Source organism: Passer montanus, unplaced genomic scaffold, assembly GCF_014805655.1.
Source record: "Passer montanus isolate IOZ18808 unplaced genomic scaffold, ASM1480565v1 scaffold2, whole genome shotgun sequence".
NCBI classification, from domain to species: Eukaryota; Metazoa; Chordata; class Aves; order Passeriformes; family Passeridae; genus Passer; species Passer montanus.
Window position 1 is genome coordinate 5,385,066 of NW_024366591.1, and position 26,467 is coordinate 5,411,532.

General features: G+C 40.4%; 1 protein-coding gene across 4 annotated transcripts in view; it reads left to right on the plus strand.

Moving 5' to 3' along the window:
* The first annotated feature begins 779 nt into the window (after positions 1-779).
* The window catches only part of KIF25 (kinesin family member 25), a 51,937-nt gene continuing 26,249 nt past the window's right edge, over positions 780-26,467 (plus strand). For 2 of the 4 annotated variants that reach the window (XM_039707188.1, XM_039707189.1), the window contains exons 1-7: positions 780-960; positions 1,673-1,738; positions 5,617-5,733; positions 7,533-7,671; positions 11,301-11,404; positions 13,228-13,310; positions 14,816-14,858. In XM_039707188.1, the coding sequence (XP_039563122.1) occupies positions 883-960; positions 1,673-1,738; positions 5,617-5,733; positions 7,533-7,671; positions 11,301-11,404; positions 13,228-13,310; positions 14,816-14,858 (630 nt within the window). In that variant the 5' untranslated portion in view covers positions 780-882. Of the gene's footprint in view, positions 961-1,672; positions 1,739-5,616; positions 5,734-7,070; positions 7,147-7,532; positions 7,672-11,300; positions 11,405-13,227; positions 13,311-14,815; positions 14,859-26,467 lie in introns of those variants that run through there. The other 2 variants (XM_039707192.1, XM_039707190.1) reach the window with 2 other exon arrangements.

Consider the following 26,467-nt stretch of genomic DNA (forward strand, 5'->3'; position numbering starts at 1 on the left):
CAGCTGCTTGCCCAGGGCTGGGTCTAATTGGGGTTTGAGTAGCTCCAAGGATGGACACTCCATCATCTCTCTGAACAGCCTGTGCCAATATCCTCACACTGTCCTTAGATATCTTGTCCTGGCCCCGGGCACCACAGAGCACAGTCTATGGTGTTCATACTCTCCCATCAGGTACTTGCACGTACTGTCTGGATCCACCTCAGCCTTCCCTTCCTCCAGGCTACGCTTCCCCCAGCACGCTCCGTGTAACAGATGTTTCTGTCCCTTAATCTTCTTTGTGTCCCTTACAGTCTTAGCCCAAAGCACGCATCACCAACTGCTTAGGGGGGAAGTCGTGTAGCCAATAGCAGAGCTCTTAACTCTGTCCTTCTCCTCCTCATCCTCTGCGCTGATGTGAGGTTTGTGCCCCTGAGCCCAGGAACCGGGTAGCCTTACACCAGCCTTGGGACGTCCAGGCTTTCCTTCTATTCCTGCACTCCCTCCCCGAATCCTTGGCCATGGTCTCTGAGATCGGGACGCTGCAGGCGGAGGGACCACCTCCACCTCCACCTCCACCTCCACCTCCACTTCCATGCACACCACACCCGTTCCCTGCTCAGTCTCCCTGCAGGGGGCGCTCTCCATCATAGGCAACCCGTGGCTCCGCCCCGTTCTCGCTTCCTGCTCGCGGATTGGTTGGCTGCCCTGCCACTCAGAGCCGGAGCGCGGCTGGCAGGTGGTGGCTCTCGCTCAGCCAATCGCAGCGCAGGCCGCTGGGCGGGGAAAGGGCGGGCCCGTCGCCATGGCAGCTGCGCTACCGCCCCAGACGCGTCCCGGGTTAAATCCCCGCCGGCGCCGGAGCCGGAGGAGTTCTTGCTCCGCCTGGGCGCGGAACCAGGCGGGATGATGCGGCCGCGCCGCGAGTTCGACCCGAGCTCCGTGTGGGCGCAGCGCCTGCGGCAGCTGGAGCAGCGGTTGCGCGTGAGGGGGCGCGGGGCGGGGCCGTGGCGGGGCCTGCGGGCGGGCACGCGCTGCGGGGCGGCGCCTCGGCCCCGGGCTGGAGGGCGGGGAGGGCGCGGCCGGGCCCGGCCGATTCCTAGGCGGGCATCCCGAGTGCGGCAGTGCGGAGCGGCTTGTTAGGCGCCCGTGTGTCGGAGCAGCCTGCTCCAGCTGGCGCTGGGATAGAAGTGGAGTGTCAGAGTAGTGAGCAGCTGTCCGCCGAGTAGGGCGGGCGCTCGGTGCTCTCGGGAGGCCCCCCCTGTGCTGAGGGAGCGCCTGGCGTTGAACGCCTCTAACAATGCTGCTGCCTTGGAAATGGAAACTTACGTGCTTATGGATAAATAAATAAATAAAATAGTGCTTTTCTAAGGAGCACGGTCCTGGAAAATGCCAGAAGGAGGTGGTTTCGCAAAGCAAAAGCGCTTGAAATTGTGTACCTATGCGTTGCCACACAAGCAAGCAACCTAACAGAAAAGATAGAAATAAAGGAATAATAACAGTTTATCCTAATTTTTGCATGCTCTTATACAAATACTGTTGTGATTACGAGATGGGGGTAGGTAGTCTATTGATCTCAGGAGTTTGAGAAACAGTGGAATATGGTAACGAAGGCTATCACAATGAAACTATATTAATCAGGCTTGTGTTTTTTAAATTTTCATTTTTGTGTATTTGGGTGGATTTTGTTCCTTAGACCAAAGAAGAAAGAATAGTTGTCCTGGAAACTGAAAATGCTGTTCTTCATCTAAAACTTGCAGAGGTGACTGGTTTTTTGTTTGTTTTTTTTTTTTTGTTTGTTTGTTTTTTTGTTTGTTTTTTTTTCCCCATAAAGAATTCTTGTGTAAATAGGAAAAAAAAAAACAAAAAAGCACAGAAATATCTGCCTTCCTCTATTCAGGTTTTGCCCTCTTTACCAGTTGGGAAAAGTCTCTGAACATCTAAGGCTCAGCATCTCTTTCTTTTCAAAATCATGAATGGTAGCAATAATAATAGGCTGATTAAGTAAATAGAAGTCAGCTTGAATTTCAGTATTTGCTATTGTTTTAAATCTAGAAAGCTGAACTGAGATAATGACTCTGGAAGCATTAAATGTGGAATATTTCTTTCTCCTTACAGGAAATATGTTTGTCTAAAAGACAATGGCAGACTTTTCAGGAATGCTTTTTAGGCACAATTGGGATGATGCTTTGAAAGGAACTGTTCGCAGAGTGCAGGAGAGACATTTCTTTAGGAGTAGACTTACCAGGGATGCCCTGCTGTGTGTGTTTTAGTACTGGTATTGTTGCACATTTGCCTTGTCACACAGCAATAACTGGATGCCCTCATTGCCTTGTATCCCTCTACAGAAGCATAGGTTATTCCTAGATCCTCACTGAAATAAGGAGAAGCCTGTGATAATGTTTGGGGCCTTCAAAGGTGGGGGGGGGTGGATTTCAGAGATCTAAAGAATTTTGAATATAGATGTAGGCTGCTAGAGCAGAGCCAGCTGTCAGTATTAGTGGTGGTGGAAACTGTTGGCCAAGAGTTTCTAATCTGGGCTGAAACATTAACTGCTTGGGTGACCTCAGGGAAGCCATTTGCCCTCCCTGTGGGTTTGCTAACTCCCGTGGATAAAAGTGGGTTTAACATTTTTCAAAGTCTAACTGGAAACAGGCGGTATATCTGAAATGAGTTTTGCTAGGTATACAGAAGAACACTAATTTATTCTGAGGAAATATTTTTATTATCTTTGTTCCTCTTTACCATATTCATTGAAAGCCTTAAGTATTTCAGCTGATTATTTTTTATCCTCACAAGCACAAGAAATCAATTTTTCTAGTCAGTAAGGTATATCAGATATAGGAGGGAGTTGTCTGTGTATCGGACAATGAAGTCTTGTTTTTCAAATAGAGCACTGCTTCATTTTATTGAAAAATCTGCTGAAAGAAATGGTCACCTACACAAACACAAAGAGTTTGGGCAGTGTTACCACCATCGGTCAGGAACAACGTCAAATTAAATCCTTTGCATTAACCTTGCACTAATGGTTCTTGCACTGATTCAGGCAGTTATTTAAATACACTTTAAAAATTTGCCTCTTCTTGGTTAATGTGCCCCAGCAATCTGAAAATGCGAGCTGAACTGACATCTGCGAAATAGTTTTACCTTAACTGAAGACTCTCTATTAAAAAAAAATACTAATTGAAATTAGTATTATTTAAGGTTGTGCAGTATTCCACCATATGTCCTAATATTCTACAAGCTCTGCTGGTGAGAAAAGCTACCGCCCTTGACTGTCTATCCCTGATCCTTCAGATCTGCCAGTGGAGCTGCCTGAGTGATTGAGCTGTAACAAGTTCAGTCACTGGAGCCAGGGTTAAGAGAGGCCTTATTCTTAACTTGCTAATTGGATTCATTTTGTTTGGAGTGAGTTGGGAGGCTTTAGAGACAAATTTATGAGGATTGCCGTAAATTAGGATTTGCAGTGTAAATGTTTGTCCATAGGTTGCATCAGTCTTATTAAAATGTTATCTCCTGCTACAGATCTTCCCTTAGTTCCTTGAGACAGTGATGAATTTCAGCACTTCTCCTGTGTTCTGCAGCCTGGTGTATTGTTATCCCAGCAGCATGCTGGAGGGGTTGTTACTGCACATAGGCACTCAGATTTCTAGGTAGTTCTCCTTTTTGCCTTGCTTTTTCTGTTTGGAAGTCTGTTTATGTACCTGCATAGCCCTTGCTTTTACTAGCAGTCATTGAGGTCCTGGTCCTGCAGCCTTCTTTAGGTAAAGCCAAGTCTGCCAGAATGGATCTGATTGCAAAACTGAGAATTCACTTTGGCGAACACTATTAAATAGTTCTGTTTCACTTCTGCTTATAATAAAGCTGACTATAAAAATGTTTTAGTCCATTTTTTGCTTTTATGCTCAAACACAGGTTTGCAAGTGCTGACCTATGAATAACTCTGGTGAATGTTAAAACTATATTAGTGGAGAAAACCCCAAAATCAAGGCAACATTTGCAATAAAGATGAACTTAATAGATGAAGTGATGCAATGACAGTAGCATGAACTTTCTGCTCTTATCTTAGTGTTTAGAAATGTGGAGGGTCATGGGGAATCTGTGCAGATGGTGCAGATTAGGTGCTAAAAGGAGGTTTTAACTACCCTAAGCTTACTTAACAAGGCTTGAGTACTGCAATTGCTTATATACATAAGCTTATTTTCAGGAGACACTAATTCTGGTGCACTACTAGTGTGCATTTTTGTGAAGCTGTTTGTGAATATTGCATCTGAGTTACATGAGTCTTGAAAATCTTTAGATTTTCAGAGTGTCTAAACACTGTATAGAATCAATCTCAACATCTGGGACGTTAAAGCCTGTAACAATTAAAAAAAAAAACCAACCAAATCTCTTCCTGCTATTTCTTCTAAGAACTTTTTGTAATAGTGCTAAGGTGGTGCATTGTTGTACAGAGCTTCCACTTGCTCCAGGATGTTGTATTGTTTTTGCCAGTATCTCCTGTAGTTAAACTGCAATTAAATGTTTGCTTTTTACCTATTATCAGATGATTAGAATTGAATCAAATCCATTGTGAGTAGATTTAGTTCTTTCATGTCTTTTATTGTACTCCTCTATGCTTTGCTAATTTAAATAACAGGGAATTACAATCACAGTGTGAATAAAATGTGGTGTGAGTAAAGTAGGATATAAGTCAGTGCAAGAGACAAGTGCATTTCAATAATAAAGAGGTAATTGATACTGGTTAATGAATGATAAATGTGAACAGGTGGCAGGGGAAAATAGCTGAATTTGCAGTTCATTTTAAGCACCAGGACTGTCAGAAAATTACAAAAATGCATTTTTAAGCGTTATGCAGATTCTTCTATATTGCAGAATTTCACAACAAGTCTCTACCGAGATGAGTCTTCTTGCATTCAAGCCTGTAAATATTTAATGTTGCATCATTTCTATTTTCCTTTTGATTTCAACATCTCAAAAAATTCTCAAGTGGCCGTAAAAATTGCTTTTGCATAATAGGTAATTTTAGACTGTTAGAAAGCATTCTTCTCCACAAACTTGAAAAATTGCTTTGGTTGCTGTAATCTCTGAAGGGCCAGAGTAGGGTTTTGCTGGCTCAGTTTGGCACCGTGGCAACCCCACTGATTGTAGTGGAGTTGGTGTTGTCAGGGGGCACAAAGCTGGGGGCTGTGTGTTACCCATTACTTCAGAACTTCAGCAGTTAACATGTATATGTTTGTCTTTGTTCTGCTTCACATCCTTCCACGGTGCTTTCTGCATTAAATCTTGTTTCCAGAGACTCTTAATGGACTGTGTATCTAGCCCTTTTCCCTAAGTGAAGGCACAGTTTTAACCTTTTAGATCCACATAAATAAGAGAGTTTAGGTACTGCAGAAGCATTTTAGTAATGTGATGCTCAGGTTTATGACCGAAGAAAGTAGAATTTTGTGATGTTGGTCTGTTACCATGAGGTGATTCTTCACATAACTCAGAAAAAGGTAAAAGCAAAGAAATTAAGTATTGGCAACATCCTATGTAATCAGATAGATGAATTACAAATATTTACAGAGAAAAAGGGGACAGGATGCAATAGGAAACATGAGTGCTTTAAGTGATTTTTTTGTGATCTTTTTTGAATAGTATCAAGGGTTGGCTGGAAGAAGCACTAATGAAGTATTGCAGCTCTATGCTGCTCATGGCCAACAGATGGAATTTCAGAAGAGTTCTGTTTTAACCCAGCTGCATGGAGCAATAAAGGTAAAGGCATTTAGTAATAATGTAGATATAATCAATGCCCTAAATATTTACATACTTATCAAATATAGTAAACCCCAGAAAATGGTGTGATATGGACCTGATCTGTGGCTTTATTGTATTCACAACAGGGCTTACAGTGGGGTGTGACAATGATTTCATAGTGGTTTTGCTGTAATAGGCTACAAAGTCACCTGAGAGGCTGGTAGAAATGGATGGTCCCAAACTCCAGGATCTTACATATAGGGTGCTGTTAATACTCGAGATAGATATTTTTGTAGACAAAACTTTACAATTCCCCATCTGACTATCATACAGACATCCCTGGAAACGGTAATTGTGATATACTTTAGCCAGGTAGGCAAATCCTTTGAAAAAGGCATTTGAGAACTCCACTGATTACTAAGAGTTCTCTGGCAGATCTCACAAGAACAGCAGTTTGCTGTATGCTCACTCAGGTTTTAATTTTGCATCAGAGAGACTGAAACTGTTCTCCTAGTGCCAGTACCATAATATCTGCCTTTGTCAATGTACTTTGTGAAGCTACAAATATCAGCTTTTCTCAGGGCAGCAATGAATGCCTGCATAAAATGACCAAAAAGTATCTCAGGAAAAAAATCTGATTCTTAACAGACAAAGGATACAGCTGAACTGGAGCATTGTTGGACTAGATGATTGTTGTATGGACCTATACTGTTTTATTCTAATTATAGCAGTTGTGCTTTGTAAATTTTTTAGTAGTATTTTACATTTTTGATTAGCTAGAATGGCAGAACTGCTTGTGATGCAATACCAGTGGATCGAGGTAGTAAACTATGAGATGTCAATGAATATTAGGAGGGAGCAAAGCTCTCTAAATGAAAGTCTAGATGAACAGTCATACTATACCCATAATAACAAAAAGATACTCCTTCCCATTTACATTGTATGGCTTTTGAGAGTGAGAAATGCAATGATTTTGTCCCTTTAGTTTAGATTGCCTTTTTATCATTGAAACAAATTAATTAATTCAAGGTCAGTACCACAGTTAGAAAAATAAAATGTCACAGAACATGTAACACTTTGTAACATAGACTGACAATAAAATATCAGTGTTTCTGTGGCATAAGGTATTGTTAAGTTCACCTTAGAGATGGTTTTATGTGTCCATTTCAGGACTTGGATGTCAAGAACTTTACTAATCCTAAAATCAGGTCAATTTGTTTTTATTTAAGTGGACTTGTAAGTGAATATAGGCTGATCTTACAAACATTTAAAAGACTCATCATGTATATTACGCTGAATTACATATGTAATACAAATACTTTTCTGAACAACATCAGTTTCTGGGTTTTTTTCAGAATACATCTGTTGTCATAGAACATGCCTCAACTGAATCCTAGCAAATACCTTCTGATCCAAGTGTGGAAAATGAAAGTAAGGGATATATGGATCACAATTTTTCATTGCTAATTCTGGGTATGACTTAAAAGTCGACAGAGCCCACACATACTTATTTTTGTCTGATGAAATAACAAAGAGACTTGGTTATACTTGAAGCTGTGTTACAGTCAAAATAGGTATGATAAAGTGATAAGGATCCATAAAATCTTGCTGAAAATTTTAGGAAATTACATTGCTAAATGTTTTGCAGGATTCTTCTCTAAACATACTGAAAGGTATTCTCTTGAAGGCTTCCTTTCATCAAATAGAGGGTTCTTCTTGCCTGTGATGTCTCACCGTAATAATTTTGGTTGTTATATTGATTCTTCTTAACTGCTGGTTCTGTGTCTTTATAACATATTTTTCTTCTTGCTGAGAAGAGACTTAAGCAAGACCTGAAGAGCCTTCATTCATTTGCTCTTGAGCTTTCAAAAGGCTTTCAACTTGAAAGCAAGACTTGTCTTTACCAAGTTCTGGCAGCAGTCCAGGGGATACAGCTGCAGAATGAAGCAATGCAAAGTAAGACTCATTGCACTTAGATTTCAAACATGTAACATCAACAATGTAATTGTTTAATGTTACTAATGTTAAAAGGTTGAGTTTGATTTTTGAGAAATGTGTCACTAAAATTGTAGCATTTGTTTTTTGTTTGACATTAAATCATGAAGGAATTCTGAAGCATTAGAAGTACTGCAGAGGTTATGACTGATAATTTGAATTTGTCTTTTGTGTGGATTACAGGTGCTATTAGACTGCTGCTGAGTTGGCTCAGCTGTAAAATTTTAAAACTGAAGTTCTCAGGCTTGTTATCTTGGCTATTTTAGAAGAGCCAAATAAAGAATGCATTGCTTTATAAAGCTGAAATTTGTCTGCTTTTGACTGTACCAAGAAAGGGCTTGGATTATTTCAGAGGTTCCTGAAAATGCTGCCTGAAATTAGGATAGACTTGATTTTTAATATTTCTGTGTATTTATTGAGAAAAAAAAACACAAAAAAACCTTCAAAATCAAAAACCAGTTGCATCTGCTGGACTCTAGATACTAACAGCACATGGATTGCTGTTTTGGAATTCAGACACTTCCTTGTTCACGTATACATAGGAAAGAGAACCAGTGCACTGGTACACTCTGCCCTCATCCCTGAGGATTAAGTGTATTGGTCCTACACCTGAATCCCATGGTGTGGAACTCTGCAGTTGCTTTCAATATCCTTGATTCTGGTGAAGCTCCTACCAGGCCTGAGAATCACATGACACATGCAATGCTTAAATTGTCTGATGTGTAGCAGCCTGGTGAACTACAACAGATACACATATTTACAATCAGAGGCCCTTTGTGATGCTCTGAAATCCATGTGCCACCATTTAAAAGATATGGCTTTTTTCCTTGAATTATTTCATTTTGGGACTGATTTGGTTCTGATGGGACTCCTCATGTCAATAGCAACAAACAGCACTCTTGGTGATGGGTGTTTACAGAACTGATTTCTGTATGTTAAGTACTAAATTATAAATAAAATTTATTTGATTACTGTATTATTCTTGTAGAGAAAATGCTCCTTCAAGGAAAAAATTCCAAAGTTGAAAATTAACTTTATCTGAAAAGTGAAGTTTTCTCTTATTGGAGCAGGGGTCTAAATGCACAGATATAAGATTGAGTTTGGCACTTGAGCTACTGTGGTGTAAATAATAAGTAGTCTTCAGAGACCTGGCAGAATTCCGTTGACTGTTCTCAATTTGTATTTCCTGGTGCATTGTTCTTTGAAATCATAAGTAGGAGAAACTTCCCTAACTATAACAAAATTACCATCCACTTTGGTGGATGACTTTTGTTTTGAATTTGGCTGGTTTTCAGTTCTCTGTCAGGTGTTTTAGATGGAGATTCTATTGTTAAGGTTAAATATGACCATTGGAATTGCCATCCTTAAATTACATGCAATCTTTTGTAGACAGAAAGCCCTAAGTATATATTACCAGTTTAATCTTAAAATAGACATTGAAAACAAGGGAGAAAATTACAGAAGAAGCATTTGAGTAGATAAATTTCAACGTTGTAGTTGACTGGCAAGAAGCATTAAGAACCCCCAGGAACTATGGGGACTGCTACACATCCATATCTCAGACGTGCTGTGGCTGTGCTAGATTACGCTACTCCTATTTTTCATGTTCCTGTTATGGAACTTTGTGTTATGTGTGTATATCTCTTTGTGAAACCACACACAGAACAGATCAGGGATTACTTTTAGACCTTTGTTTGACTGAAGAAAAAGTTGTGTGAGCACATCAGAATGTCTGGTGCAGCACTGAAGGGGAGGGAATAAAAAGCTCTGGGACTGTCGATTGAAGGAAGGACACTGTAAAGGTTACAGTCCTGAATATGCTTGCAAGACATCACAACTGTTAGACTGATGTTACTGTGATCAGTAACATTTAAACAGAGAAATTGCTGGCATTCCCAGCTCCCAGGAAATTTCCATATCAATCAATGAAATGGGCGAAGGATGGGGGAAAGGGATGTTTGTAATGGCTGCATTCATGTGGTGACTACTTCTCTTGCCTAATGAAGAGTGTGTCACTAGTATTTTAAAACAGATGTACCCAATGTCTATCCCGAGGTTAAGGATAAAAATGTAACGCCTGTATAGCTTGCATTTGATGCCAAGCAGAAAAGTAGGAAAATGTTAAATCAGTGTTTGTATTTGTAACTGCATAACTACTTTCAGAAAAAAAAAAAAAAAGTTTAGAAATACTTTATGCATCAGGAAACTTTTTTTCTTTCAGGACTGGAATGACGGAAGAGTACCCTCAGCTTTACCTTACTGCTTGTTTCAGAGACTTAGGGAACTCAAAGTGTGTGTACACAAATATGTAAATGGAGATACTTATTGTGAAGTTACTTAAATAATAAATGAAATATTACTTATGTAATCAATGGACTCTAACCTTGTGTTTTAAAAATTACAGTATAATTAGGGGCCAGTGACGGTAAGTGGCCCTTCTGAAAATTTATGGTAACATATTTACATGGGATGCTCCAAACCAAAGCATGCTCATGTTACTCCATTGGATACTCTCTTGCTGGATACAGAAGAAGGATTTTTCATAGTGAAACTCCTAGACATTGATTCCCCAGCTATTAACATTATGCTTCCCCTGCATGCATGCACTTGTTGACGAACACTGTGAGCTGGAGATGAGCAGCATGGGTATTAGAAAAAAGAGATCTTAGGAATCTCTAGTGTACACATGTCCCTTGAAATAATCTGTTTTTTAGTCTATACCAGAGAGATTAAATTGTATGTGTGACCATGCTGAGATACTAAGTCTGTTCCTTGCTCTGCAAGGTAGCACATACTGAGGCTGGTGGCCATATGGCTAATTCAGCTCTCAGACCCTGGTTTTGACTTCTTGATACAATATTGATTTCCCACTGGGATTCCTAAAAACTTGCTTTTTACACAAGCTTATAGTCGCATAATGTGTCTTCTGGGCTGTATGTTTGTTTTAGGCCTGCTCAGTGTTAATACAATTGGGTGAAATAAAACGATTTGTCAAGTTAGAAGGCTTTTATAATGATCCATAAAAGTCTTTTCAGTTTGGTGAAAGACTCCCTAAGGTTCAAATGGTCCATCTTTTCTATGAATTCCTCATGGAATGATGGACCTATCTTAAAGGGGAACCTTACAACTGTTGTAAAGGATTAGTAGCACTGTAAGTGAGGCTGAGGGTAGATGACAGGGTAACTTCTTGTCAAGTAAGCCCACATGAGTCTAATAAATGCAGATGTGGTATGAGCTTTGCAAGTGACAGCCCCATCTAGCAGCAGGCTGCTTCAAATGTACGTTTCAGGCTTTGCTGGCAGATAACATCACTCTGATTAAAATGACACATATGGGCTGCCTTTAAATATCTTACATTATTGATTGCTTTTCAAGACTTCACATGTATAGTTGTGGTAATAATTTGTAGCTTCACATAGCAAGAACTATGATCAGATTTTTCATAGATGTCTAGTAAATCAGAAACCAAGCCTCCTAACTGAAATTTGGTAGAAGTTGAGAAGGTTTGTGCTTATATTTCATGAGGTGCTACTGGACAACTCCTTTTGTAAAGTCATGGAGTTTATATCTCTGAAACTGCTTTCTTCTAGTGTTTCAGATAAAAGCTTTTGATCTTGAGCAGTCGCTACAAGAGGTGACAGAGAAATATGAGAATGAAAAGCAGAAGAGGAAGGTTCTACATAACAGCTTAATTGTAAGTATGTTTAATAACAGAACATTGACTTATTTTGTTGGAATTATTCCCATAATTTCCTCACCAATATAAATAGAGAATATAATTCACATGGATATATCACTTGCCCCAGCTGTCTATATATGATGTGTTTATTTGCTGAGGCACATTTGTGTTTTAGTAAAGCCACTTCTTTCTTTTTACACACGATCTTCCAAATGCTCTCATGTGACCTGTTGCCATAAGGAATATCATCCATTTTGAATAGTGGACAAAAGTTGAGTTTCATTATCCTCTTCTCTAAATTTTCAGCTTCTGAAATGGTTTTGAAATTCTTAAAATTAAATAACTTGATACTGCAAAGTAGTCATTTTTTTTCCCCAAATACCTCAAGTTGTATCCTGCTCAGCCATTAGTGATGGGGTCATTTGAGATTAAATTTTTCCTGTTTGTGCTTTAAATTCACTCTTCCTCCCCTCCCCACAAATGACTAGTTTTGGGTGTCCTGAATCAGGACCTGATTTTTAGAAACACAAGCCTCCTTCAAACAAATTTTTAAAAAGTTTTTCTAGCTGGGACAATGAATCACTTTGTTAAAAAGTACTTACCTTCTAAATTTTGCCTTGTGTTGCAGTTTACTGAAAGGATATTCCCCAGAGCAATGGGGTATTAATACCAGTGGTCAATAGTCCTCACAGGCCGGCTGTGTTCAGTCATGTTATAGGTAAAAATAAAAATAGACCCAGTAGTAATAAAAATTAAAAAAAAAAAAAATTCGCGACCATATTACAGTCCCAACAGCCACCAATCAAAAATGACAGCGCAGACCCCGGGATACAGGCTGGGTGAACGCAGATTCGGCCTCCATCGTACTGAATCCCCCTCCGTCCACACTTGCTGCTCCACAGGGACAGTTCTTATACTCTTTTTCTTGCCTGCGGCAGAGTCCCTTTGTCTCCTTTCAAAGTTCATCATATTCATGTTGGTTTCTTTCTTCACTCGAAGCTGCACAAAACCTCATCTGGGAGGAGACTGATGTTCCTCCTCTGATTCCCGGAATCCTGTATTCAGGTGGAAGGTGTTGATGGCCCTGGCTATCTAAGATGTGTATCTTCATGGGCCATCACCACTGGGCATCCACCTGAACAACCATCTCCTGTGCAGCCGAGTTTTCCTTTGTATGTTAATGCCGTGTTCCACCCTTGTCAGCCAGCAGTGGTTTCGCCATCCTAGGATTAAACCATGGTCCTCCCTTAATAACATGTTTAATACATATTTCTGTATTTCATAGGCATGAATTTCTACCATATCCCTAAGAAGTCATACAGAATGAGAACTGATCACCAACAAAATGGAGGAGATAAACATGTCTAAAATGTCCTACAGTAAAAAATCAGCTACTGGCTTTTTAATCATGTAGGAATACAGTGGAGAGGAAAATATACAACATATTTTATATTCCACATCTTCCTCAGGACTGGTGGAAGAGAAATGGAGTGTGTAATGTCTGTTGAGTTAATGCAAGTATCTGAAAAAGTTCATGTAAGGAGGAAGGAGAAAAAGGAAGGGAAGGGGAAAATGGCTCAGAGGTTTTTATTTTTGTCCATGTGACCTAGAGAAGGCTATACAATTCCAATGCTCTAAAGAGCTCATACTTCCTCAAGTACTTTGTCCTACCTTACTATGACAAATTATATTGATTCTATTTTTTCCCCACAGAGTCTAGGTCTGTGATGTGGTAAACACTGGCTTTCTTACACATGCTCATATCTGTTCGACAAATTTCAGTGTATTTATCCTCTCCAGTAACTTGTGTTAAATACAGCTTAATATTCTTATCCCAGGAACTGAGAGGAAATATCAGAGTCCACTGCAGGATTCGACCATTGCTACCTTTTGATGATGGTGCTGGACCTTCACAAGACAGGTAAACTGTTTTGATTGTGTTAGAGCCTATCTGACTCAATAGTTATGTTTATATCAGAACAACTGTGTCCTTGATTTTTCTGGTTTTATGTGTGTGGGGAGACAATGATGGTGTCATAAAAACTAATTGTTGTTTTCTTTCTCCTGCTAAATTGGCTCTAGCCAATCTTATCCCCCTGCCTAAAAGTCCAACTTAATAGAAAACCATAGTTGTTCTGCCAAGGCAGGATTATCCTTGGCTTGGCAAAAGTAACACAGCTGCAATCAGTTTAGAGTGTATTCACTATCCTATACAAATTCTGGGATGCAGTAATGTGAGAGCTGCCAAAAGTCGTGGGTAGAGACACACACTCAGTGTTACAATTGTTTTGTAATGCTGTAGAATACATTGGCTGTCACCACAAACATTGGTAATTCTACTTCAGTCTAATTGGGCTCTGCATTCCTAATTTATAAAACATTTACTGTAACTGATGCGTCAAAACATTGCAAGATCCAAAAGGAAAAGAGGGACTAGATGCAAGTATCTGCTTAACAGGCTGAATTCTCCATAGATGACTAACATGAAAGAAAATAGGGATTGAAGTGTATTCAAAGAAAGAAAGCAAGAAGGGGAAAACTAGGTGGGTGGCTAGAAACCAGTAACATAATTTGCTTTATCAGTAAATAGCTGATTTGGGGCTTCTTTTACTTTCACTGCCTGGTATTTCTAAAAGAGTACATTCAATGTTTTAAAGTTTATTAATTTTTGACAAAGTTTAAAAAATATTGTTTTAATTAAAGCAAAGTCAAAAATAACAGGCAAGATATTTCAAGAAGCCTGAAGTTGAAACTTGCATTAGCCTATGCTTGGTACACCTGGGAAGGAACCCACTCACTTTTTTTTGGTGCAGTATGAAATAGTGCAATCAGGTGCTGACTTGCAGTGTAAAACAGGATGGACTGGGCCAAACAAATAACTTTCATGGGTAAATTTCTAAATGTATCAAAAAGTAATTTAAATAACACTTATCTGTAAAACTATGGACCGATTTTCCAAAACCTTGCACACATAAATAGACTTATACACCTTAGTAATCCCAGTCAGTGTTTGGACTAATCATGGATTCAAGATCAAGGACAAATACCTGAAAAGAGGGTGTTTTTCACTTTAATTTTCTAAAGTGAAAGCCTCTTGTTGCAAACTCATGAAACAATCACAAAATAATAGAATTGATTGCCATGTGCATTCATCTTAATTTGGTTTGTTCTAAATGTCTTTTCTAAAGCAGAAAATTTTGCTTGATTGCACTTAAATTTTGCTTGCCTTCACTTTAATTTGATCTTTACTCAAAATTAGCTGTGATGTTAGTATGTACATAGGGTGCAATAATACTGGCAATTCTGAAAGGTACTCTTCAGACAGTGTGTAGTTCACAGACACTTTAAACATCGTTTTTTCTCAGCTAAGTGGAACACTTATGGTTTGAAAGGTACCTGTTCTTCCCATTTTTTCTTCCTTTACAGGCAAATAAACTTTTCAGAAAAAGTGGCATATGCAGCTGATGATGTGAGTATTTTATTGTGGAATTCAACAGTACATTCACAGATACGACAAGAAACAAAAGGGGCATGAGAATCATGAGTTTCAAAAAAACCAAAACAACAAGGCCAGGTGGTGCTCAGATTTGATTACTCGTGGGTGCAATGGCAGGTGGTTTGTGCTATTTTCATCCTGACTCTTTGTAGTGATAATAGCTTGGAGCTTCTGCTGGGGCAGCCATCCTTTAACCGGAGGTTGAATGTTTGCAACAGTCAAACTGCTGCTAACTTCCTGTTGTCAGTCCCTTTGAGCCACTTGTATGTGCTGTAGCTGTTTCTAAAATTACGTCAGGTTTTTTCATATTTCACTATTGCAACACAGCTAATGCATTGGGACAGAAATCTGATACCTTGTGAACCACATCAGCCTATGTGGTGCTGCAGTCAAGCATGTTAAAGTATCCTGGCTTAGATTAATTAGAGGAAGAATGGTCATTGAGGTTGCAAATCCAAATGGCATTCCAGGATTAACTGAGGCCATTACCAAGATATAAAATTTAAAAAGGCATAGTAGTGTGAGCTAAGGTCAGTGTATTAACTTGGGTTTTAATTTTCATAACTGCCGTAGTTCTTTTGGCTACTTACATGGTGATGAGCCAAATTCTCTGTTATAGTGTAGTGCTTGATATATTGCTGAAGTGACCTACAGTATGTTATGCATTTAAATCTCCCAAATTATACTTTCATTAGGCAGATCTCACTTGTATAATACGGATAATTATATATATATATATATCTGTATCTATATCTATATGTCTGCAATTAGGTAACTAATGGAACTCATAAAGAGATGAAGAAAGTAAATATATCAGGAGATAAAAACCAGGGACCTGTAATGGTAGACATAGTATTCTGGATATCCTGACACATTTATTGTACTATAAAATACTGCAGCCATTTCTGACCTGTTAAATTTTATTGCATAAGGATGAAATTAGGCATATTTAGGAATATTTAGGTTTTGGATTATTTCATATAGATATATGATGTATTACAGTATTGATATGTTTACAGGCAAGGCAGTATTGGCTTACTTATGCCAATTTATGAGTTTTAGTTTGTATGAAAGAGTGACCTTCAGTATGATAATCTTATTAAATATTTCAGGAATATAAATATAAGCACGGGATTGAGAAATGAAATTTGTAAAATGCTAACTTCCTGGTTTTGAAAAACACAACATAGACTCCAAGTGTTTTATTGGTTTGCCTGGACATTCACTGAGTTAAAATACTTGCCAGTTTTAATCAAACACCTGAAGTCTTTGTTAGTTTCTTCATATGAATTTATCTTTCTTTAAGAAAAAAAAATGTTGCAAGAATCCTTCTTACAAAAAGCAGTCGATTTAGACTAATCTTACAAAAGTAAAGGAAAATAATGTTTGTTCCCTGTTTACTTTGTTAGCAACTGAAGATGTTATGCTAGTGGCTAAGATAAATGTGCAATTTTCAGATTAAAATATGGAGCTTGACTTGTATTGAGCTTTTAGTTGCAACACAGTAAATGATTGTATTTCTGGAAACAAGTTAACCATTTCCCAGATAATGATTTAAAGGAAATTTTAAATTAAGGTGAAGGAAGACTGTGTGTGGTAGATGAAATAAATGGGCAGGAGATCTTTCTCCTTTTTAATGCCTTTATTAAGAAGAATCAGCTCAGGTGGGGAGAAATCGACGGGTTGTGCCCACACCGCCGTTGCTCCCAGGCGTGGCACGAAGAAGGAGGATGATGCAGCTTTGTCCACTGGTCTGCAGACAGAGCTGGGGACTCTGTCCTCACGGGAGAGTCGTAGAGTCCTTAGCTTGTTTGTTTAACACTCCGGGATGTCTTCTTAATCAGTATCTTTTCAGGTTAAGGTGAGAAACAAAAAGGTTCAAGCAGGTACGGGACTATGCTCCTATCCTTAGACGTTACTTAAGTCACTTGTTGGCTCGTGATTTTAGGGGTTCTTCTTGTAAAAACTGTAAAACTGTAAAAAAACCCAGGGTGCAATGCATTTCTCATTTGCATGTTGGCTCTGGTGTCACTGCCCATTCTCTTTACCCTGGAGGGTTTCTCGTGGTGTCTTTTTGGCAAGCGGCCAGCATCAGGGGAACAATAGTTAATCACCGGCCATTAACGGGCGATTAGGGACTTTTTCTTTGGCAGCACACCCAAAGAAGTCTGACTGGTTTGACTTGTTGTTTTTTTTTTTAACTCTGAAACTTAAAAAAAAATACAACTTTCTATTCATAACAGTAGAGACGCTGAGTTTATTAGTTTTGCTTTTTAAATCATGACTGCCTCCCCAGAATTTTTTTTCCTGAAAATATTTTGTGTGTAGCATAATCAGGCAGTTATTTGCCATGATTATGTTAGAAAGCAGTGCCACATTTGAGAACCAGATTCATGGAGACTACATGACTTGCATTTAGTCTCTGAGTGGGTTTTTTTGTTTAGAAATTCATATAATTCTTAAGATGCATGGTCTTTTCTAACATATTGTTCATCTTGTGTAGAGAAACATGATTCTGATTTTAAGTCTAAAAAAGCTTAAGATTTTACTAAGTGTAGCAGAAGAGTATTGCATTTCAGTTTTTGAGTTACTTGAAGGTTTTTGAAGTTGTCTTTTTTGCTGTCCTGTGTATGCTCAGCTCCTCAACATAACAACTGTCTGAGCCTTTCTTCTGAAGCTTATTGTGCAATAACTGTGGAGAGTGAGTACATACCACACATCAGGTTGAACCACTCCACACAGATTAGGACACTGAGCAGTGCTGGTATTGTCAGTACCCGAAGAAGCTGTGAGGGTAGTCAAACATTGGCACAGGTTGCCCAGAGAGTGTTTGGATCTCCATCTTTAGAAACATTCAAAGCCTGACTGGACGTGGTCATTACAAATGCTCATATGAAACTTCTGCCTGTTAACAGTCAATTCTTTTGTTTCTATGTTATGCAAATAGTGTTTTTTTTCCTCTTATTTCTCACCTTAGAGCAAGCTTGTCTGCAAGTATATTAGATATCTGAATCAGAAATTTATTCTGTCATTCTATATATTTTGCATTTTTTTCCTTTTCCCTTCCCCCAGAGCCTGTTGGTTACTGATTCTATTAGAATTTTTGTGTCAGACCATTTAGTTGCAATGTTGTACTGACATCTGTACTCGGCTAAATTTGCCAGTACTGGGGTGGGTAACATAGCTCGTTCTGTAGAGTAAGTGTTTTGTCATCATTAGTTTGATAATTATACATTTCTATTCTCCAAAGAGGTAGTGTCCTGGATTAGGGCAAATCTGGGAGAAAACCTCCAAAAGGGGGCCCCCCCAGAAAACAAACCCACACTGCCCCTCCCCCCTACCGGTTCGGGAAGGATTCCTCGGAGAGAAGTGGAAAGAACCTGTTTATTTAACAGGCAAAACATCCCCAGCACACAAATGAACAATACTGAATGACAACACTCTTTCACTGATCTGAAAAGGATGATAAATTCAGAAAATCTCTCCCGGGAGTGGTTGCTCAGTTGTCAGTCCCTCTGGCACTGGGGATAGCTGCTGCAGCCACAAGATGCAAACTCTTGGTGTTTCCCAGGTCCCAGACTGGAGCAGGTTTGAGTGGTTCCAAAAAAAAAGAAAGGAAAAACTGTCCAGGGAAAGATTTGGACTGCTTAGCTAAACTAACAAGCAGAAGCAAAAAGCAAAAGCAAAGCAGGAGCACAGCAGAAGCAAGAGCAAGAGCAAAGCAAAAAAGCAAAAGCTGCACTATGTACTGCCCCATCTCTGTGTCCCGCCAGCCATGGGGGAGCAGACTGATAACAAATCAAAACAAAACATTCGCTCTTCAGAGCCAGTCTTGAAGGCACAGAACATAATATCCAGTATAAACAGAACAAACGATTGGGGATACAATCATCATAACATCATCCTAGGACAGGTAGAAATACTCATAAGCTCAAAGGAAGAAATTTGATGTTTATTAGCCTTCTGCACACTGGAAAAGGCTAATACTAACATATAAAAATAACAACATGTGATTGTTATTTGGTCAGCTCTTTATAATTTCAGTCTGTGGCAATACTTATTTGAAGGCCACTAGTTCAGCACTCCAACCCTCTTGTCTGAGGCACATTAGGCATTTCAGCACTCCCATCAAATGCAGTAATGTAACCACAGGTTAGTAAGCTAGAAAATCTCTGAATTGGATGAAGTGTGCTGGAGAGTTTCTACCCAATTTGTTGTAAACTCCCACATCTTTTTCTTTGCTTTTCTCAGCAATTAAGCAGCATTTGCTATGAGTAGCAGAAGAGCACATAATTTGCTAGCTAAGCTATGTCAGACTGCTGTAATTGTACTCTGGTAATAGTTTAAAGGGCTGTTTACATATTTGTCAGACTTACAAAGTTACTGTATAACTCATCTGGAAAGCGCATTCCACTAAAAATTCACTGAATTCTACAGATTGTTGTAGTGCAGCTCATTTTCTTAGTTGTGGACTACCATGTTATTTAATAAAATGTGCATCTTTTGCTTAGTTGTAGGCAGAGCTATCTATGAAATCAATCTGAAAAGGCACTGTCAAAATTTGCCCAACAATAAAAAAAACACTCTTTTTTGCAATGATTTTTTGCCTGTATTGGCAGTTGAGGAGCTTGCGTTTACTTGCCTGTGCCCTTTCTAGGTCCAATAAACAGTTCAGGTAAGGGTTTGGATCTTTCTCTTGAACTTAAGTGCATCTTTTGTGTTGGTTGTTATTTAATAACCTGAATGGCTTTTGTTATAAATGAAAAATTAAAAATAGCCAATTTCAATAAAAAAATTAAAAATAGAATTTATTTCGCGACCGTAATACAGTCCTGACAGCCACCAATCAGTCGGACAGCATACCACCCCCGGGAGGTGATGCGGGTGAACGTGAGATTGGTCTCTCTAGTACCAGTTCTTCCCCATCCACACTGGCTGCTCCGAGGCAGCAGTTCTTATACAGTTTATTTTGCCCGCGGCATAGTGTTTTGTTTCTTTCTAAGTTCTTCATATTCAAGTTGGTTTCTTTCTTTGGCTCGGGCTGCACAAAGCCTTCGTCCGGGAATGGAAGAATACACTTCCCCGATTCCCAGAATCTGGCATTCAGGTGGAAAGTGTTGATGGCTCTGGTCATCTCAGGTAGGTATCTCATCCAGGCCATCATTGCTTGGGCGTCACTGGGTGCATGTTTCTGTGAATGCCCATCTCCTGTGCAGCGAGGTTTTCTTCACATGTAAATGTGGTGATGCCTCTCATCTCATCAGTTGGGCATCTGCCAAGGTTTCGCCATCCTGGGGAAGAATCTCTCCCTCCCCCTCTGTGTACCAGCCATTTATTTTATACATATATATTTTATACATCTTTTATTTCCACGAATTACTAACCATATTTCTAACAATTTCCTCCCCTCTTTTATCAACACATTAATTCGTGGATTATTCTAAAAATTAACCCACGTGTTTTATTTTTATCTTTTTAGTGAATCTATATACATACATGTGACTTGCCTTTTAATTGTCCTGAGGTATTTCCTGGTATTCCCTGAGTTCTGACCTGTTGTGCTCAATTTGCTTCTCAAACTGAGCTAGGGCGTTAGCTGCCCATTTATGTGGAGTATCCTCCTCTAATTTCATAATTTTTGACACTGGGTTAGTTTTCCCTGTTGCAAGTTCTGAGTCCATTGGCATGGCTGTGATTTAGTCCCTTGTACTACTGAGTGTATCAGTCAGATAAAGCAAGGGATCAGACAGGGTAGGAAGATGACTCCTGCTATGGAACAGAGAATAAAGAAGATTAACTTCTTCCACCATGCCCCATTAAACAGGTTGTCCCACCAGGAAGCATTTAGGATCGAGTTCCACTTCTGGATGGGCACATGGACAAACTCTTTTTATTTCAGCTGCAGGTCCTTGGATAGTCTCCCCATAATCATCAATTTCAATGTAGCATTCAGACTCATTGAATTTGCCACATACTCCCCCTTCTTCCCCTAATAGGTAATCCAATGCTATTCTATTCTGGTAGACAAAAGCCCTCATCTGGGAATGCTGCCTTGATAGTAATGCCAGGGCATCTGCAGTGTGGTTGGATACGATTTCTACCACTGCCTGGAGTCTGATTAACCGGTTCAGGAGATATATTGGGATACGGTAACCCCAACTACCATCCTGAGCCCAGGTAGCAGGCCCATAATATTCGATAATACATTCCACGGGCCATTCCTCTTCCCCCCATTTCTGGCTACCTTCAAAAATTGGGAATTTTTTTCTTACATCTCTCTTTTGATGGTCCAGGGTCTCATATAGGGGAGCCCCTAGCGAGCTGCTTTCCAACCGAGGCAAGGTGAAAAAAGCTGGCCTGATCAACCCCAGGGTGCATGACCCCTTCCATTTCAAAGGCAACTCACTATATACTTTTTTCCCACAAATCCATTATATTCCGTTCAGTGCTTTCCAATTCTTTACCTCCCTTGGTCTATCCCAAAAGTCTCTTAACCCCCCTAGGGATTGGAAAGGGTTAGCCCCAGCCTTCTTGTTCCAGCAGAGTCCTATCCTTTCACTCCATTTGCATTGGTTATCTTTCTTCTGACTCCAATACCCTGAGGGAGGTTCTGGTTGCCACCTTTGGCTTTTGTTATCTGAGTTTACGACCAGCTTGGAAATGCAGGGAATGAAACCTATGATTTCCGTATATTCCCTTCCTTCCCTACTTATACAAATTGTCCCAGTTACTCGCTGACCCAAAATCCCTCCCTCGGGTCATTGAAATAATCTGGAAATTTTGGTATGATTCCACTTTAACAGCTGTTCTGGGGTTAACCCTTCTCCTTTCAATGGCCACTTTTCGGCCAATTTTAACCCCCCACATATCCAGCAATTTGTTATACCTAACTCTGTAGCGATTTCCTGCATGAGGTCTACGAATAAGTTTTTGTCTGATGCTGGCAGACCAAACTCACTATATTGTTTTTCCAGTTGTTCATAGTGTTCACTTAAAGTTTTTAATCTTTCCTGCTCGATCCTGCGTTTTCTCATTTCAGATTCCTGCCTTTTTAATTCTTGGGTGACCTGTTGAATTTTACTTTCAGGGTCCACCCCTTCTTTATTCCGGGAAAAACAAAAGGTTTTATCATATTGGAGGCAAGCTCGATCATCGTGATCTTCGAGTAAACCTATGATGATCAGTTCATTTCCCAAAGGAATCTTATTCTCGTATTTTAGATTCTCCCCCACCCAATATGTTTTTCCCCCCACTGTACATGTTCCCAGCTGTTCATTGTTATACCATAACTTATTCACCTGATAATAACCCACAAAATTGAGTCCATCCTTCCCCCAGACCATACAGTATGATTGCACTTATGGCATATTTGAATCTTAACAGGTTCAATACCACGCCTTTTTCTTATATGGATTGACTTACCCATTCTGGACGCTACCTCTTGCGAGATGCAGGCTTTTTCCCCCTCTTTCAGACAAGCTCCATATTGAGTGCTATTTAATCAACAGTACCTGCATGCTGTGCCTTTAGTGCAGTCTCTAGAGGTGAGGTTAGGTGAAGCCTCCGCTTCACCCTGACCATCCTCGGTGCAAATTTTACAAATCCGGCTGGGGTCCCACCAATTCAAATCGGTTTGGGTTTCGGCATATGCGCTAGTCCTGAGGCACATGACTAGACTCAGGCTCATGAGGGTTACTCTGACTGTCATTCCTCTGCCCCCACTCTTGCCCACTGGGTTGCCACCAGCGGTGGGGAGAACGATCTTCTTGGCAGCAGGAATTAATATGTTGGAGATCATAGCTGGCCCGAGCTGCGTACTTTCACTTAAAAACTCCCCACAGGTTGAGTCTTACTGGCTGGGCACTGCAGGGTACTTTGTTCCCTTTCTGGCACTTGATCGACAAAATTTGGGCCCGATATTGAAGTTTTCCCCCTAATCCGTTCTGAAAAAGCCTAAACCACGGTATAGAGTCTGCTTCAATCACTCGCAGTTCTGTGAGGAGTGTCAAGAATAGGTTAGTCACACGCACTTCTTGGTTAAAACAATCTTCCCACAGACCCCTGGGCCTCACCCCCCTTTCACAGTGAGCCACTCACGTTATTTTACAATAATAACACCTAAACGATACAAATGGGTGACAAGGGCAATCCAGCTCTTGGCATTCTATCTGGTCAATCTTGGTCATTAGCGTGGTCTGCACAGAGTTAGCTTCAGATTTCCAGGAGGAGAGATGGCCTCCCACTTGGGTGTGTTCTTTTGAGATTCCACTCATTTGACTCTTGATGCATGCATCCAACCCTTTTCAGCTGTATCTGTGGTCGAAATAACAAGAAAAGGTCCTTCCCAATGAGGGGATAACGGTACGTCCTTCCAGGTTTTTATAAGGACGTGGTCTCTGGGTCAGACGGAATGAATGGAAAAACCCATAGGGGTCCCCTGCATTACAATTCCTTGTTTTCTTAGTTCTTGTAGGTTCCTGTTAATAGCTACCAGATAAGGTCTTATTTGCCCGTCCTCAATTCTGGGGTGTCCTATTGGCATTCCGTGTTCATAGGGCATCCCATATAACATCTCAAAAGGTGATATCCCTGTTTCTGAATTTGGCAGAGTCCTGATATTTAGTAGAGCTAGCGGTAGGCATTTAATCCAGGACACCTTGGTTTCTAATATTAATTTTGTTAACTGTGCTTTAAGTGTTTGGTTCATCTGCTTGACTTGACCACAGCTTTGTGGGTGCCAAGGGGTGTGATATTCCCAGCAGATCCCCAAGGCTTCTGCCATTTGCCTTATTACCCTAGAGATAAAATGGGTGCCTTGATCTGAGTCGATATATTTTACCAGTCCGTATCTAGGCACAATCTCTTCTAACAATATTTTCGATACCACATGTGCGGTTGCCCGGGAGCTAGGAAATGCCTCTACCCACTGTGTTAGTTTGTCTACTATGACTAGTAGACATCGGTACCTTCCTACCTTTGGCAGATCAGTGAAGTCGATCTGGACCCTTTTAAAGGGTCGATATGCCACCGGTCAGCTTCCCATTGCTGTTTGTTTTGCTCGGTTCTGATTGATTCTCTGACATATCATGCACCCCTGTACCTCTTGCTTGGCTAATTCATATATTCCTTTACACCCAAGGAATCTTAGAACTGATCCACTAATGCCTGGGTTCCCCAATGGGTCTGTGCATGTAACCTTTTCAAAATTTTCTGTGTGTATTCCTTAGGTACTAATTCTCTCCCATTGGGTAATTTCCACTTGTTTCCATCTAACTTTCCCCCTATCTTTTTATATTCCTCAATTTCTTTTTCAGAGAGGTGGGGGGGAAATTCCCGTATTTCCTCCTCACAAATCTCTGGGGTACTTACCGGTAGGAGTGCTGCGTGTTTAGCCTCCTGGTCTGCCAGATTGTTACCTCTTGTTTTAAACTGAGTTCCCGTTTGATGCCCTTTCACATGTACTATAGCGATGGCTTCGGGTTCTCTTATAGCTGCCAATATTTGTTTTATCAATTCTTCATGCACTAGTCCCTTCCCCTTAGTGCTGATCAGCCCCCTTTCCTCCCCAATTTTTCCAAATGTGTGAACTACCCCAAAAGCGTTTTTTCAGTCTGTGTAAATGGTTCCGATCTTACCTTTTAGCCTCAGCAGGGCTCTTAGCACCGCGTACAGTTCACACGCCTGAGCCAACCATCCTGCATTTAGGGGACCTGATTCTACCGTCTCCCCGGTTACCCCATCTACGATAGCGTGTCCAGTTTTTCGTTTTCCCTCTACAATCCGGGCTGATCCATCCACGAACCATTTTTCCCCTGTTTCCAATTCTTCCTCCTCCAAATCAGGTCTGATTTTTGTTTGCAAGTGGACTATCTCAGCACAATCGTGGGTGGGTACATCCGAGGCTTCCCCGTATAAGAACTGAGCCGGGTTTTGGGCTGTTGTGGTCTTCAATTCCAAATCATGAGAGTGAATCAGAATAGCCTCGTATTTCAGAAGCCTTGCGTCTGTGAGCCACTTCTCTGCCTTCTGTTGTAAAATATTCCTGACACTATGTGGGGACTATACCTCTAAAGGAGCCCCAAAAGTTGCTTTCTTGGCTTCTTCTACTAACATCGCTGTGGCCACTATAGCCTGGAGGCAAGTGGGCCACGCAGGCTGACAGAGTCTAATAGCTTTGATGCATAACCCACCGGTTTCCTTGATCCTGCCCAGTTTTGTGTTAACACCCCATACACAGTGTGATTACTTACATCTACAAACAGTTGGAAAGGTCTTTCTACATCTGGCAGACTTAATACCGGAGCTACTATGAGAGATTCTTTTAGTCTTCTAAAACTCATCTCATCCTGTTCATTCCACTTAAGATTTTCTGTAGTTAACTTTTCATACAAAAATTTTACTTTTTCACTGTATCCCTCAATCCATTGCCAACAGAAGCCCAAAAGTCCCAAAATCTGCCTCACCTCCCACTTTGATTGAGGTGAGGGCAGGGAGATAATCCCTGCGATTCTCTCAGGATCTAGCTTTTTCTTCCCCTTTACGAGCCAGTAACCTAGATACTTTACCTCTGGTTCCGTAAATTGGAGTTTAGTTTTTGAAACCTTTAAACCTCTATTTCCCAGAAAATTTAACAGGGTTAAATAACAGGTGGTTATCCTTACCCCTTCTTCATTAGGTCCTGCAATCAGTAGGTCATCTACATATTGCAGCAGCTTGGTCCCTTTTATTGGGACAAATTCACTTAAAAGTTGTTCAAGGGCCTGACCAAACAGGCGAGGTTAGGTGAGTCTACAAATCCCTGGGGCAGGGAGGTGCACCGGAGTTGCTGTTTATGGTTTGTCTCCGGATCTTCCCATTGAAAAGCAAAATAATTTCGGCTTTTCTCTGCCAGAGGGCATGTCCAGAAAGCATCTTTCAAATCAATCACACTGTACCAAATATCCTCTGGTGAGACATTATTCAATAGGGTATATGGGTTGGGGACCATGGGGAACAAAGTTTTAGTCTTTTGGTTTACTGCCCTAAGATCTTGTACAAGGCGATAGCTCCCGTCCGGCTTCCGGACCACCAGAATGGGAGTGTTATGCCTCAACATACAAGGTTCCAAGGTCCCCTTCTGAATTAGATCGTTTATTATGGGTTTCAACCCTCACCGACCCTCAAGGGGTAATGGGTACTGTTTTACCCTAATAGGATCCTCCAGCTTTTCAATTTCTGTACGGATAGGTTCCATTTCCAATTTCCCTGCCTCCCCTCCTGTGTGCCATAATTTGAGATTGATTTTTCCCTCATCTTCTGAGGTCAGCTTATATAGACTTACCACAAGCTGTGATTCCTGCACTATCAAGCTTATGCCTAAACCTACCATTAAGTCTCTCCCTAACAAATTATAATCGGCCTCTTCTACCAGCAGCATATTCCCTAAGCACATTTTATTCTCAGATTCCACCTCTACATTTTTTATCACGCGTACCTTAAAGGGTTCCCCTTTTGCTGTGATTACCATAATGGAATCTTCACTCTTTGAACACCCTTGAGGTAAACGTTTTACAGTAGTTCTCTCTGCACCTGAGTCTACTAAA